The sequence below is a fragment of the Colobus angolensis genome, unplaced genomic scaffold (assembly GCF_000951035.1).
Source record: "Colobus angolensis palliatus isolate OR3802 unplaced genomic scaffold, Cang.pa_1.0 Scaffold120, whole genome shotgun sequence".
NCBI classification, from domain to species: Eukaryota; Metazoa; Chordata; class Mammalia; order Primates; family Cercopithecidae; genus Colobus; species Colobus angolensis.
In genome coordinates this window covers 3,318,640-3,332,423 of record NW_012113142.1, presented here as the reverse complement: position 1 = coordinate 3,332,423, position 13,784 = coordinate 3,318,640, and the positions used below count along the sequence as shown (strand labels likewise).

General features: G+C 53.0%; 1 protein-coding gene across 2 annotated transcripts in view; it reads right to left on the bottom strand.

Moving 5' to 3' along the window:
* Window positions 1-4,556: 4,556 nt before the first annotated feature.
* The window catches only part of LIMK1 (LIM domain kinase 1), a 37,383-nt gene continuing 28,155 nt past the window's right edge, over window positions 4,557-13,784 (bottom strand). For both annotated transcript variants that reach the window (XM_011930673.1, XM_011930681.1), the window contains 6 exons: window positions 13,347-13,406; window positions 13,056-13,121; window positions 10,479-10,635; window positions 6,438-6,493; window positions 6,039-6,196; window positions 4,557-5,949 (listed from right to left, as the gene is read on the bottom strand). In XM_011930673.1, coding sequence (XP_011786063.1) covers window positions 5,787-5,949; window positions 6,039-6,196; window positions 6,438-6,493; window positions 10,479-10,635; window positions 13,056-13,121; window positions 13,347-13,406 — 660 coding nt within the window. In that variant the 3' untranslated portion in view covers window positions 4,557-5,786. The remainder of the gene's footprint in view (window positions 5,950-6,038; window positions 6,197-6,437; window positions 6,494-10,478; window positions 10,636-13,055; window positions 13,122-13,346; window positions 13,407-13,784) is intronic.

The window sequence follows — 13,784 nt, the reverse complement described above, 5'->3', positions numbered from 1 at the left end:
GCCAGACTGGTCTCAAACTCCTGACCTCGTGATCCACCCGCCTTGGCCTCCCAAAGTGCTGGGATTACAGGTGTGAGCCACCATGCCTGACTCTTTTTTTTTTTTTTTTTTTAAAGTAGAGATGGGATCTCCCTACATTGGCCAGGCTGGCTTGAACTCCTGGGCTCAAGAGATCCTCCTGCCTCAGCCTTCCAAAGAGCTGGGATTATAGGCGTGAGCCACTGCACCCGGCCCCTAGTGGCTCTTTTCTTTTTCCTCTTGGGATATTCCTTCTGGAGGCTGCTGTGGGGACTCTGAAGTAGCCCTACGGAGAGGCCCATGAGATAAACTGAGGCCTCCTACCAGTGAAACTGTGCCCCAAAGAGTTAAAGAAACCAATGACTAGCAGAAATTTTCCAGTTTGCAGGATGGCAGATAAAAAAAGAAACGACTTGCAGAAATGCTGAAATTCATCTGCTGGTGGGATTAACACGCTGGCTGAAATAGATTGGAACCAACATGGCCAACTGCAGTTTGCACAGAACAAGCTTGCTGATGTCACAGCGTGAATTTCCACTGCATGTTACATACTAACCACCCCCAGAATTTGCACATGCCCCCCATTAGGTAGCATGAATAGGGACCTGCGCATGCCTGAGCACTTTCCAGGCCTCCTCTTTCCTTCCACCAATCACCTAAACTCAGAATCCACTCCCTAAACCTTTCCTAATAAAATTACTGCCCTAAAGCCGGCACAGGGAGACAGATTTGAGCTAGCCTTAGACTTCTGTCTCCTTATTGGTTGACTTGCAATAAAGCTATTCTTTTCTCAAAAGCCTGGTGTCAGCTGGGTGTGGCGGCTCATGAGTGTAAGCCTAGCACTTGGGGAGGTCGAGGCAGGAGGATCATTTGAGCCTTGGAGTTCAAGACCAGCTGGGACAACATAGCGAGACCTCAAGTTTAAAAACAAAAAACTGGCCAGGCGTGGTTGCCCATGCCTGTAATCCCAGCACTTTGAGAGGCTGAGGCAGGTGGATCACTTGAGGTCAGGAGTTTGAGACCAGCCTGGCCAACAGGGTGAAACCCTGTCTCTACTAAAGATACACAAATTAGCCTGGCGTGGTGGCGCACGCCTGTAGTCCCCAGCTACTAGGGAGGCTGAGGCAGGAGAATCGCTTGAACCTGGGAGGTGGAGGTTGCAGTAAGCTGAGATTGCGCCACTGCACTCCAGTCTGGGTGACAGAATGAGATTCTGTCTCAGTAAATAAATAAATAATAAAAACGAAAAACCAAAAGCCTAGTGTCATAGTATTGGCTTGTAGCACATTGGCTCAAGCCCGTTTTGCTCTGTAGAATCAACTGCTAGCACCAAATTGCCCGCCATGTGAGTGTGAGCCACATACGAGGGTTCTTGGAAGGGACTTTCAGCCCCAGTTACACCCTCAAAGGACTACAGCCCCAGGAGAGACCCCCACATCCAAATCCTCCACCCAAATGACTACCAAATTTTTGACAAACAGAAATCGTGAGCAATGAGTGACCACTGTTACTTTAAGCAACCAAGTTGAGAGGTGATTTCCTGTGCAACATTAGGTAACTGTGGTCACCTCTCCCCTTCAATACCCCTGCCGAGGGTGGTAGCTCTCTCCTGCAATCATCTCTGGGTTACCTAAGTATCCACTTTTGGCCTTTCCTCTGTCTTTCAACAGCCATGTAAAAAATTCCTCGAATTAAATGCGGCTGAGCATGGAGGCTCATGCCTGTAATCCCAGCAGTTTGGGAGGCCCAGGAGACTTCTTTGAGTCCAGGAGTTTGAGGCCAGTCTAGGCAAGAAAGTGAGACCTTGCCTTTAAACTTTTCTTTTGAGGTGGAGTTTCACTTTTGTCACCCAGGCTGGAGTGCAATGGCGTGATCTCGGCTAACTGCAACCTCCGCCTCCCAGGTTCAAGCGATTCTCCTGCCTCAGCCTCCCGAGTACTTGGGATTACAGGCGCCTGCTACCACACGCGGTTAATTTTTGTATTTTTAGTAGAGATGGGGTTTCACCATGTTGGCCAGGCTGGTCTTGAACTCCTGACCTCAGGTGACCTGCCTGCCTTGGCCTCCCAAAGTGCTGGGATTACAGGCGTGAGTCACCGCGCCTGGCCTCTCAAACATTTTTTTTTTTTTTAATTAACTTGGTGTGGGGGCGTGCATCTATAGCCTCAGGTACCTGAGAAGCTGAGGCAGGAGGATTGCTCAACCCTGGGATGTTGAGGCGGCAGTGAGCCATGATTGTGCCACTGCAGTCCAGCCTGGGTGACAGAGTGAGACTTGTCTCAAAACAACAAAACAGAAACAAAAAAACAAATTAAATGCCCTATATTTGCAATACCTAGTGTGTTTTTAAATTTTTTTATTTTTGAGACAAAGTCTTGCTGTGTCATTCAGGCTGGAGTGCAGTGGTATGATCACAGCTCACTGCAGCCTTGACCTCCCAGGCTCAAGCGATCCTCCTCCCTCAGCCTCTCAGTAGCTGGTGCTACAGGCACACACCACAGCATCTGGATAATTTTTTTATTTTTTGGGTAAAAACAGGGTCTTGCTATGTTGCCCAGGCTGATCTTGAACTCCTGGCCTCAAGTGATCCTTCTACCTCGGCCTCCTAAAGCACTGGGATTATAGGTGTGAGCCATCATTTGCAGTCCATCTTCTCGATAGGACCCTTTAGTTTTGTTTTGTTTAAGATGGAGTTTCGCTCTTGTTGCCCAGGCTGAAGTGCAATGGTGTGATCTCGGCTCACCGCAACTTCCTCCTTCCAGGTTCAAGCGATTCTCCTACCTCAGCCTCCCGAGTAGCTGGGATTACAGGCATGCACCACAGCACCTGGCTAATTTTTATTTTTAGTAGAGACGGGGTTTCTCCATTTTGGTCAAGCTGGTCTTGAACCCCCGACCTCAGTTGATCCGTCCACCTCGGCCTCCCAAAGTGTTGGGATTACAGGCGTGAACCACCGTGCCTGGCCAGGGCTCTTTAGTTTTACAAGAAAACACTAAGTATGAAAGCAGTACCTCCTGAATATGCGCGCCCATCCAAAACCCAGCTTTTGAAGAATCTTCCCTTGGCCCGGCTGGGCCACCACCTCAGCTCCACCTAAAACTGAGCTGTGCTCTCTTCCCCTCTACATCCCCTGACGGGCCCTTGCTGCCCCTCCATCCCTGCCTTTTTTTTTTTTTTTTTTTGAGACAGGATCTTGTTTTGTTGCCCAGGCTGGAGTGCAGTGGTGTAAACATGGCTCACTGCAGCCTTGATCTCTTGGACTCAAAGGATCCTCCCACCTCAGCCTCCTGAGTAGCTGGGACTATAGGTGCATGCTACCATGCCCAACTAATTATTATTATTATTTTTTTGAGATGGAGTTTCACTTTTGTTGCCCAGGATGGGGTGCAATGATGCGATCTTGACTCACTGCAACCTCTGCCTCCTGGGTTCGAGCCATTCTCCTGCCTCAGCTTCCCAAGTAGCTGGGATTTCAGGCATGTGCCACCACACCTGGCTAGTTTTGTATTGTTAGTAGAGATGGGGTTTCATTATGTTGGCCAGGCTGGTCTCAAACTCCTGACCTCAGGTGATCCTCCTGCCTTGGCCTCCCAGAGTGCTGGGGTTACAGGCGTGAGCCACTGTGTCTGGCTTGCCCAATTATTATTATTATTATTTTTTTGAAGACAAAGTCTCACTCTGTTGCCCAGGCTGGAGTGCAATGGCACCATCTCTGCTCACTGCAACCTCCACCTTTTGGGTTCAAGCGATTCTCCTGTCTCAGCCTCCCAAGTAGCTAGGACTACAGCCATGTGCTACCACGCCCAGCTAATTTTTGTACATATATATATATGTGTGTGTATATATGTGTGTGCGTATATATATATACATATATATATATATTTTTTTGAGACGGAGTCTCACTCTGCCGCCCAGGCTGGAGTACAGTGGCGTGATCTCCACTCACTGCGAGCTCTGCCTCCTGGGTTCACGCCATTCTCCTGCCTCGGCCTCCCAAGTAGCTGGGATTACAGGCGCCCGCCACCTCGTCCAGCTAAATTTTGTACTTTGTTTAGTAGAGACGGGGTTTCACCATGTTAGCCAGGCTGGTCTCGAACTCCTGACCTCGTGATCCACTCGCCTCGGCCTCCCAAAGTGCTGGGATTACAGGCGTGAGCCACCGAGCCCGGCCTAATTTTTGTATTTTTAGTAGAGACGAGTTTTCACCATGTTGGCCAGGCTAGTCTCAAACCCCTGACTTCAGCTGATCCACCTGCCTCGGCCTCCCAAAGTGCTGGGATTACACACATGAGCCACCACACCTGGCCCCTGCCCAACTAATTTTAAAAAATTTTTTGTAGAGACAGGATCTCACTATGTTGTCTAGACTGGTCTTGAACTCCTGGGCATAAGGGATACGTCCTGTCTCAGCCTCCCGGAGTGCTGGGATTACAGGCATGAGCCACCATACTCATCCTTGTCTTCTCATCAGGGAAGACTAACTCCTCTTATCTTGACTGTTTCCCCAGGGCCCCAGACACACATCGCCACGCAGGACCTGGGTGGGGAGTACGGAATTTATTTTATTGTTCTGCGTCTGGGTTTGGTTCCTTGGACGTCATGGTTCCTGGATGGGGGTGGGTGGGTCCCACCTCCCTAAGTCATGGTCCCACGGGCCTGTCGGGATTGTTTTCCAGGTTCAAAGTGCACTGAGAAAGCTTCACAGTTTTAATACTTCTAGATGCTCAACTGAGGCAAAGTGACAAAATGGCCCTCCCACCCCCGCCCGCCACAAAAATAAAACCCCAAGCCCCTGGCAGCTGCTGCTGCAGCCGTATGAAAAAATAATACAAACTCTTCTTAAAAAATAGATTACACAGAAAAAACGCAGAGGACAGAGGGGCATGAGGAGGGGCAGGGAGCCTCGGGGGAGAGGCCCGGGAAGGGGCTCTGAGATGACTGCAGGGGTTGAGCTGCTGGTGGACACCTGCCCCATCCACTGTGCCTATCCTCTCGCTGCCCGAGCCGGCTCCTCCCCATCAGCTCTGGCCCAGGCACCACAGCTCCACGCTCCCTCAAGGGATCCCCTTCACCCTGAGGCTTGGTACCTGCTTCTCACTAAAGTGGCTTTGAGAAAGAAACAAACAAAAAAAGACCCAAAGCGAGAGAAGGGGCTGTTTGCTCAGCCATTGGGGACCTCCACCCCATGGGATCAGCTCTCTCTCTGCTTTGGGGGTTTGGAGAGTCCTCGATACCTGTTGCTACCTAGACACCCCCTGGGGGGAAAACGGGCCCCAGACTCCCCGTTTGGTTCCTGGGAACACAGACACCTGGGAACTTGGCCTCTGCCCTGATGTGCGCCCGCCCATGCACCCAAGCGTTACATGGGGCATGGTTCAGAGGCTGCCTCCTGGCCCAGCCTCCAGGGAGCTACGGACCAGACAGGTGGAGCGTGCACAGGGTGGCTGGGGCAGCAGCGTGTGGAAAGGGGCACAGCTCACACACGCCCTCCAGCTCATGCAAGGAGAAGCGAGAGGGGACAGCCCTGCCAAGACAGAAGTTACAGCAGGGCGAGGGCATGGTGTGTGTGTGCAGCTCGGCCGGCTCCGGGCCATGGCAGAGAGAAGGCAGGGGAAGCGGTCCACGGGGTGGGAGAAGGCAAGTCAGGACCTGGCTCTGAGGAGAAGCCCGGGCCCCCACTGTCCCAGTTGAGGGCCACCTCCCGTGGAGGAATCTGGTGGGGGTGGATTCCCTGGAGGTGGGGACAGGGGCGGCTGAGTGGCCCTGGCTCAGTCGGGGACCTCAGGGTGGGCAGGCAGTCCGCTCTCGCCGCGCCGGTAGGTCTCCCAGAAACCCCTGTCCAGCTGCTCCAGCTGCGGGCCCAGTGGCAGGTGGCCGGCCAGGTGCATGCGGAGGGTCTCCAGCCAGTGTTCCAGCTTCACGAAGGACGGCCTGGGTGACAGGCGGGTGGGGAAAGGTGGGTCTGGCTCTCCCAGGAATCGGCCCCGCCGTCCCCCAGGCCAGGGCCCCACCCCACTCACCTCTTCTCGGGGTCCAGATCGCAACAGCGCACTGTGATGGGGAAGAAGCTCGGGGGGCAGTTTGCAGGGCAGTAGCGGTCCAGGAAGCCTCGTACGTTGAGGCCAAAGTCCATGGTGCGGGGCAGGTAGTCGGGGTCTGCGTTCACCCGCCCGATGATCTGTCCAGCACAAGGCCCAGCAGTTACTCCAGGGGGGCCCTCAGCCTGGGTGTCTGGGTGCCATCCAGGTGGCTTGAGGGCAGGTGGCACCGGGCCTAGCTGCAGCCTGACTGCGGTACCTCACAGGGGCCAGCCCATGCCTTGCTGTGGGCAGCCTTCCTGGCCTGCAGCCCCTGCAGATGCTGAGCCTGCAGCCTGGGTGAGTGGGGAGGAGCCCAGGCCTCAACACCCCTGGACCTACCTCGCACAGGACGATCCCAAAGGAGAACACATCCACCTTCTCATCATAGCTGCGGCCTGGACAAAGAGACCGACTGTCAACAGATGAACACACAGGGGTGCCAGGGATGCCAAAAGGCAGGGGACCGGGCCAGCTGGGAGGATGCCCCAGTTGGGAGGTCCAGGCCCAGGAGGCAGATGCCGGCAATCTCCTTGGGAACCCAGGCTTAGGCTCTTTCCCCCAGCCCCACCGGGTCTGAGCAAGTCTTTGGGAGCTCTGAGGAGCAAGGGGCAGAGGCCTGGACAAGGAGTTCTAGGCACCGATCAGCTGCGTGACTTTGGGCAGGTCATGAACTCTGCGCTGGTCCTAAAAGGCAACCATGTCAGGTCTCTGGAATCTGTGAATGTTACTGGATCAGAAAAAGGGTCTTTTGCAGATGGGATTAAGTTAAGGATCTGGAGATGAGATGATGTCGGATGATCTGGACGGGCCCCAAATGCCACTGCAAATGCGCTCTTGAGAGAGACACAGAGAAGACACAGCAGAAGAGGAGGAGGTGGCCCTGTGAAGACGGGGGTAGAGACTGGAATGATGTGGCCACAAGCCCAGGAATGCAAAACAACCAGAAGGTGGAAGAGGCAAGGAATGCATTCTCCCCTAGATCCCCCTGGAGGGAGTGCAGCCCTGTTGGATTTCAACCTTCTGGCTTCCAAAACCACGAGGGAATACATTTCTGCTGTTTATTTTATTCTGAGATGTAGTCTTGCTTTGTCGCCCAAGCGAGAGTACAGTGGCACGATTGTGGCTCACTGCAACCTCTGCCTCCCGGGTTCAAGTGATTCTCCTGCCTCAATTTCCCGAGTAGCTGGGATTACAGGTGTCTGCCACCATGCCCGGCTAATTTCTGTATTTTTAGTAGAGATGGTGTTTCACCATGTTGGCCAGGCTGGTCTCAAACTCCTGACCTCAAGTGATCCACCTGCCTCGGCGTCCCAAAGTGCTAGGACCACAGGTGTGAGCCACCATGCCTGACCATTTTCTGCTGTTTTAAATAATCAAGTTTCTAACAATTTATTACAGCAGCCTCAGGGAACTGACATGGACTCTCTGAGCCTGTTTCCTTATCTGTAAAATGGGAATGATACCAGTTGCTTAATGATGTTAAAAACAATTGGTACATGGCCGGGTGCGCTGGCTCACACCTGTAATCCCAGCACTTTGGGAGGCTGTGGTGGGCGGATCACCTGAGGTCAGGAGTTGCAGACCAGCCTGGCCAACATGGTGAAATGCCATCTCTACTAAAAACACAAAAATTAGCCAGGCATGGTGGCAGGTGCCTGTAATGCCAGGTACTTAGGAAACTGAGGCAGGAGAATCACTTGAACCCGGGAGACGGAGGTTGCAGTGAGCTGAGATCACATCACTGTACTCCATCCTGGGCAACATAGCAAGACTCCATCTCAAAAACAAAAAACGAAATACCCAAAACAATTAGTACTGAATACCAACTAGGTGGAAATGAGTTTACACCCTTTAATCCTCACACCAATCCCTACAGATAGGAAACACTAAGACTGTTTTGTTTTTTTTGAGACAGAGTCTTACTTGGTCACCCAGGCTGGAGTGCAATGGCACGATCTTGGCTCACTGCAACCTCTGCCTCCTGGGTTCAAGCAATTCTCCTGCTTCAGCCTCCTGAGTAGCTGGAATTACAGGCACCCGCCACCACGCCCAGCTAATTTTTGTATTTTTAGTAGAGATGGGGTTTCACCGTGTGGGCCAGACTGGTCTCAAACTCCTGACCTCGTGATCTGCCTGCCGCAGCCTCCCAGAGTGCTGGGATTACAAGCGTGAGCCACTGTGCCTGGGCACTAAGACTGTTTTATAGTCTTCTTTGGGGGCTATGTTAACTCTGTGTGTGTGTGTATGTGTTTCTGAGACAGAGTCCCACTCTGCTGTCAGGCTGGAGTACAGTGGTGTGATCTTGGCTCACTGCAACCTCTGCCTGCCGGGTTCAAGCAATTCTCCTGCCTCAGCCTCCCGGGTAGCTGGGACTATAGATGTGTGCCACCATGCCCAGCTAATTTGTTTTTGTATTTTTAGTAGAGATGAGGTTTTACCATGTTGGCCAGGATGGTATCGATCTCTTGACCTCGTGATCTGCCCACCTTGGCCTCCTAAAGTGCTGGGATTACAGGTGAGGTTTGTTTTTTTTTTTTTTTTTTGGAGATAGTCTTGCTCTGTCACCCAGGTTAGAGTGCAGTGGTGCAATCTTGGCCCAGTGTAACCTCTGCTCCTGGGTTCAAGTGATTCTCCTGCCTCAGCTTCCCAAGTAGCTGGGATTACAGGCATGCACCACCACACCCGGCTAACTTTTGTATTTTTAGTAGAGATGGGGTTTTACCATGTTGGCCAGGCTGGTCTCGAACTCCTGGCCTCAAGCAATCTGCCTGCTTCAGCCTCCCAAAGTGCTGGGATTACAGGTATGAGCCACTGCGCCTGGCCTATTTTTTGTTTTCTTGAGACAGAGTCTCGCTCTGTTGTCCAGGCTAGAATGCAGTGGTATGATCATAGCTCACTGCAGCCTTGACCTCCTTGGCTCAAGTAAATCTCCCACCTTGGCTTCCTGAGTAGCTGGGACCACCGGCGTTAGGCACCACGCCACATGCCAGGCTAATTTAACTAGGTTAACTATGATGAGGTGATGGCTGGGGTCTGCCTGCCCTGAACCTGTGTTCGTGTGCCACCTGCTTGTAGAAGGACTTTATAACCTATACTCTGGGCATATATAGGACCACTGACAGTAAAGAAATGGACTGAGGATGGTAGACCCTGTGGGAGGCAGAATTACGGTCCCCAAAGATGACTGCGTCCTGATCCCTGGGACTTGTAAACGTCCTACCTTCCATCGGACTCTGCAGATGGGATTAAGTTGAGGGTCTTGAGATGGAGGGCTGATCTTGGATTTTCCAGGTAGGCCCAATGTCATCATAAGGGTCCCTATCAGAAGGATGGAGGGCCGGCCATGGTGGCTTATGCCTGGAATCCCAGCACTTTGGAAGGCCAAGGCAGGAGGATCACCTGAAGCCAGGAGTTTGAGACAAGCCTGGGCAACACAGTGAGACCCGTCTGTATTAAAAATTAAAAAGAATTAGCTGGGTGTGGTGTTTCATGCCTGTGGTCCCAGCTATTCAGGAGGCTGGGGTGGGATGACAGTTTGAGCCCAGAAGGTCGGGGCTGCAGTGAGCTATGGTGGCACCACTGCACTCCAGCCTGGGCAACAGAGCAAGACTCTGTCTCTTTAAAAAAAAAAAGGAAAGAGGAAGATTAGAGCCAGGGAAGGAGATGCAGGGATGGATGCAGAGATCAGAGAAGAGAAGATGCTTTGCGGCCAGCCCTGAAAATAGAGGAGGGGCAGCAACATGAGGAATGAGGATGCCTCCAAGAGCCAGAAAAGGTAAGGAAACAGGTGCCCCGGAGCCTGCAGAAGGAGCTCACCCTGCTGGCGCCTTGATTTCAGCCCAGTGAGGCTGACGCTGGACTTCAGACTCCAGAACTGTATGATCATTTATTTAAGCCACTAAATATCTTTTACTTATTTTGTTGTTGTTGTTGAGATGGAGTTTCACTCTTGTCACCCAGGCTGGAGTGCAATGGCGTGATCTCGGCTCACTGCAACCTCTTCCTCCTAGGTTCAAGCGATTCTCCTGCCTCAGCTTCCCCAGTAGCTGGGATTACAGGCACTCGCCACCATGCCTGGCTAATTTTTGTATTTTTAGTAAAGATGGGGGCTTCACCATGTTGGCCAGGCTGGTCTCGAACTCCTGACCTCAGGCGATCCACTCGCCTCAGCCTCCCAAAGTGCTGGGAATACAGGTGTGAGCCACCTTGCCCAGCTGCCACTAAGTGCCTTATAGGAGAAAGAGGGAGCTGATGTAGGACCCATAGGGTAACTGAAGAGCCAAGGAGGCTGGGAGGGGCCAGGGCTCCAGAGGTTGTAGCTCTGCTGGGCCCCCCGTGGCTCCCTGTGAGGGCCATGACGGGCAGGGCTGAACAACTCACCATTGATCATCTCGGGTGCCATCCAGTAGGGGTTGCCCACCACGGTGTAGCGCTTCTTGCGGTCTGGCTTCTTGAGGCTCCGCAGGTCCTCGGGTTGAGTCTTTTCATCTACCATGAGCCGCGCCAGCCCGAAGTCGGCCACCACCACGTTCTTGTTCTGGGAAGGTGAAGCCGGGTCACACTGGGACCCGATCCTGGTACTACCCGCCTGGCCTGCCCCTCGCCGGGACCCCAAGCCAACCCGTAGACAGACCACAGAACATACCTCTGATACCCTGTATTGGCACAGGGTGGGGACCCCTTCCTTCCCCAAAGCCATCAGCTCTTTGCAAATGGAGCTGCTGGAAGCACCTGAGGATGGCAGTGTGGCTTCCTCCTTCCCACCACATGCTGCACCCTCTGCCCCTTCTCCACGTGCTCCCCAAACCATCCCGGTGCTCCCACTGCTCCCTCCTGCAAGCGCTCCCTCCCACCTACGAGGGTACCGACACTGCTTTCTTTTGGAAAGATAGGCATTCTTTTTTTTTTTTTTAGAGGGAGTCTCGCTCTGTTGCCCAGGCTGGAGTACAGTGTTGCGATCTTGGCTCACTGCAACCTCTGCCTCCCAGATTCAAGCCATTTTCCTGCCTCAGCCTCCTGAGTAGCTGGGATTACAGGTACCCATCACCATGCCTGGCTAATTTTTGTATTTTTATTAAAGATAGCGGTTTCACCATGTTGGCCAGGACGGTCTCGAACTCCTGACCTCAGGTGATCCACCCACTGTGGCCTCCCAAAGTGCTGGGATTACAGGTGTAAGCCACTGCCCCAGCAAGACAGGAATTTTGATTAGAGACCCAGGTCCTGTGCATGGCATGCCACCAGGTTTATTCTTTATTTATGTTGATTGACTGATTGAGATAGGGTCTTGCTATGCTGCCCAGACTGGTCTTGAACTCCTGGCCTCAAGTGATCCACCTGTCTCAGCCTCCCAAAGTGCTGGGATTACAGGAGTGAGCTGCCATACTTGGCCCAATTTTATCTTTAATATTCCCAATAACCAGGTGAGGTCTGTGTTCTTTGCTTTTTGGGTTTCTTTGTTTTTAGGCAGAGTTTCCCTCCCGTGGCCCAGGCTGGAGTGCAGTGGCATGATCACAGCTCATTGCAGCCTCAACTTCCCAGGCTCAAGCAATCCTTCCACCTATGCCTCCTGAGTAGTTGGTACTATAGGTACTTGGCACCATGCCAGCTACGTTTTTTCTATTTTTTTGTAGAGACAGGGTTTTGCCATGTTGCCTGGGCTAGTCTCGAACTCCTGGGCTCAAGTGATCTGCCCACCTTGGACTCCCAAAGTGCTGGGATTACAGGTGTGAGCCAACACAGGTCTATGTTATTTTTTATTTTTTTATTTTTATTTTTTGAGATGGAGTCCCACTCTGTTGCTGGAATTCAGTGGCGTGATCTTGGCTCACTGCAACCTCCGCCTCCCGGGTTCAAGTGATTCTCTTGCCTCAGCCTCCCGAGTAGCTGGGATTACAGGCATGTACCACCATGTCCACTAATTTTTGAATTTTTTAGTAGAGACAGGGTTTTGCCATGTTGGCTAGGCTGGTCTGGAACTCCTGGCTTCAAGTGATCCACCTGCCTCGGCGTGAGCCACGGTGCCCGGCCTTGTTTCGTTTTGTTTTTTGAGACAGGGTCTGGCTCTGTCACCCAGGCTAGAGTGCAATGGCGTGATCTCGGCTCACTGCAACCTCTGCCTCCCAGGTTCAAGCGATTCTCCTGCCTCAGCTTCCCTAGGAGCTGGAACCACAGGCTTATGCCACTATGCCCGGCTATTTTATTTGGTATTTTTGGCAGAGATGGGCTTTTGCCATGTTGCCCTGGCTGGTCTCAAACTCCTGAGCTCAAGCAATCACCTGCCTTGGCCTCCCAAAATGCTGCGATTATAGGTGTGAGCCACTGTGCCCATTTCTGTTGTTTTGAGCCATCTGGTTCACAGTACTTTGTGATGGCAGCCCCAGGACGCGAATACACCACCTCTCCAGACGGGCATGGTGACTCCCTCCTCTGCTTTTGGTGGAGAACCAGGCTCCCCTCCCTTGCCAATCCTTAGACACTAGGCTCTTTTCCTGCCCGTCCTCTGCTTAAATATCCACCTAAAGCCTCCTCTTTCAGAAAGCCTGCCCTGACCACTCCGGCCCACATTCCTATGCCCCTGCTCTGTGGCCCCCAGATGCTGGTGCTGTCTGGTGCAGCCCGTGGCCACTGTGCCGTGGGCTGCGCTCTATGAAGACCAGGGTCCTGGTCCTTTGCAACTTACATGTCACTTTCTCCACTGATTTATAAGACCCTCCTACAAACCTGGGATGCTGATGGTCCACCATGAGTCAGTGGCAGAGACAGGACTCAAACCCAGGTCTGTCTGTCTCCTGAAGCTGGGCTCTTCCCCACAGGCTGCTGCTCCCCACCCCCACCTCAAATTGAAGTCATGGAGGCAACCCAGGGGCCTCCAGTTCTGGGAAGGCCCCGAGGCTGGGAGTGGTTGGGCTCCTGCTGTCTCCCCGACACCCAGCCACGTGGGGCCCTGATGCTCACCTCCCGGACCAGGCAGTTGTGGGAGTTGAGGTCTCGGTGGATAATGTTCATGGAGTGCAGGTAGGCCTGGGGGCGGGGACACAGGAGTCAGGGGGCAGCTGTGCCGAGGGACCCCAGCCCATTCTGGCCCCCCAGGAACTCCCTCTGCTCCCACCCCAATCAGGCCAGTCAGGACGATTCTTCCCACTCTCCCATCGACCCCCTCTGCCCTCTTTCAAAGTTTCTCTGTGGGTTCTGTTTGCAAATTCCTGGTGGGATTGTGAATGGAGCTGGAGCACCCGGCTCACTCACCATCCCCGACGCGATGTCCTTGGCAAAGCTCACTCTCTGACTCCAGGGGTACTGGCTGTCCTGGGATAGAGAAAGAAAGGCCAGGGTGGGGCCGGCGGGGACCCCGGTGGCAGGGATGGTTGCATGAGAGGCAGGAAGGGGCAAGTGTCCTAGAGGGTTCTATGAGCTCAATACCCTGATTTCTTCAGGCACCCACAACTGTCTGCTTCTAAAGAGTATGAGTCAACACAGCTCACAGGCGCCATTTTCTTTCTTTTTTTTTTTCTTTAGATGGAGTCTCACTCTGTCACCCAGGGTGGAGTGCAGTGGTACCATCTCAGCTCCCTGCAACCTTCGCCTCCTGGGCTCAAGTGATTCTTGTGTCTCGGCCTCCTGAGTAGCTGGGACTAAGGGCATGCGCCACCATGCCCAGCTAATTTTTTGTATTTTTAGTAGAGA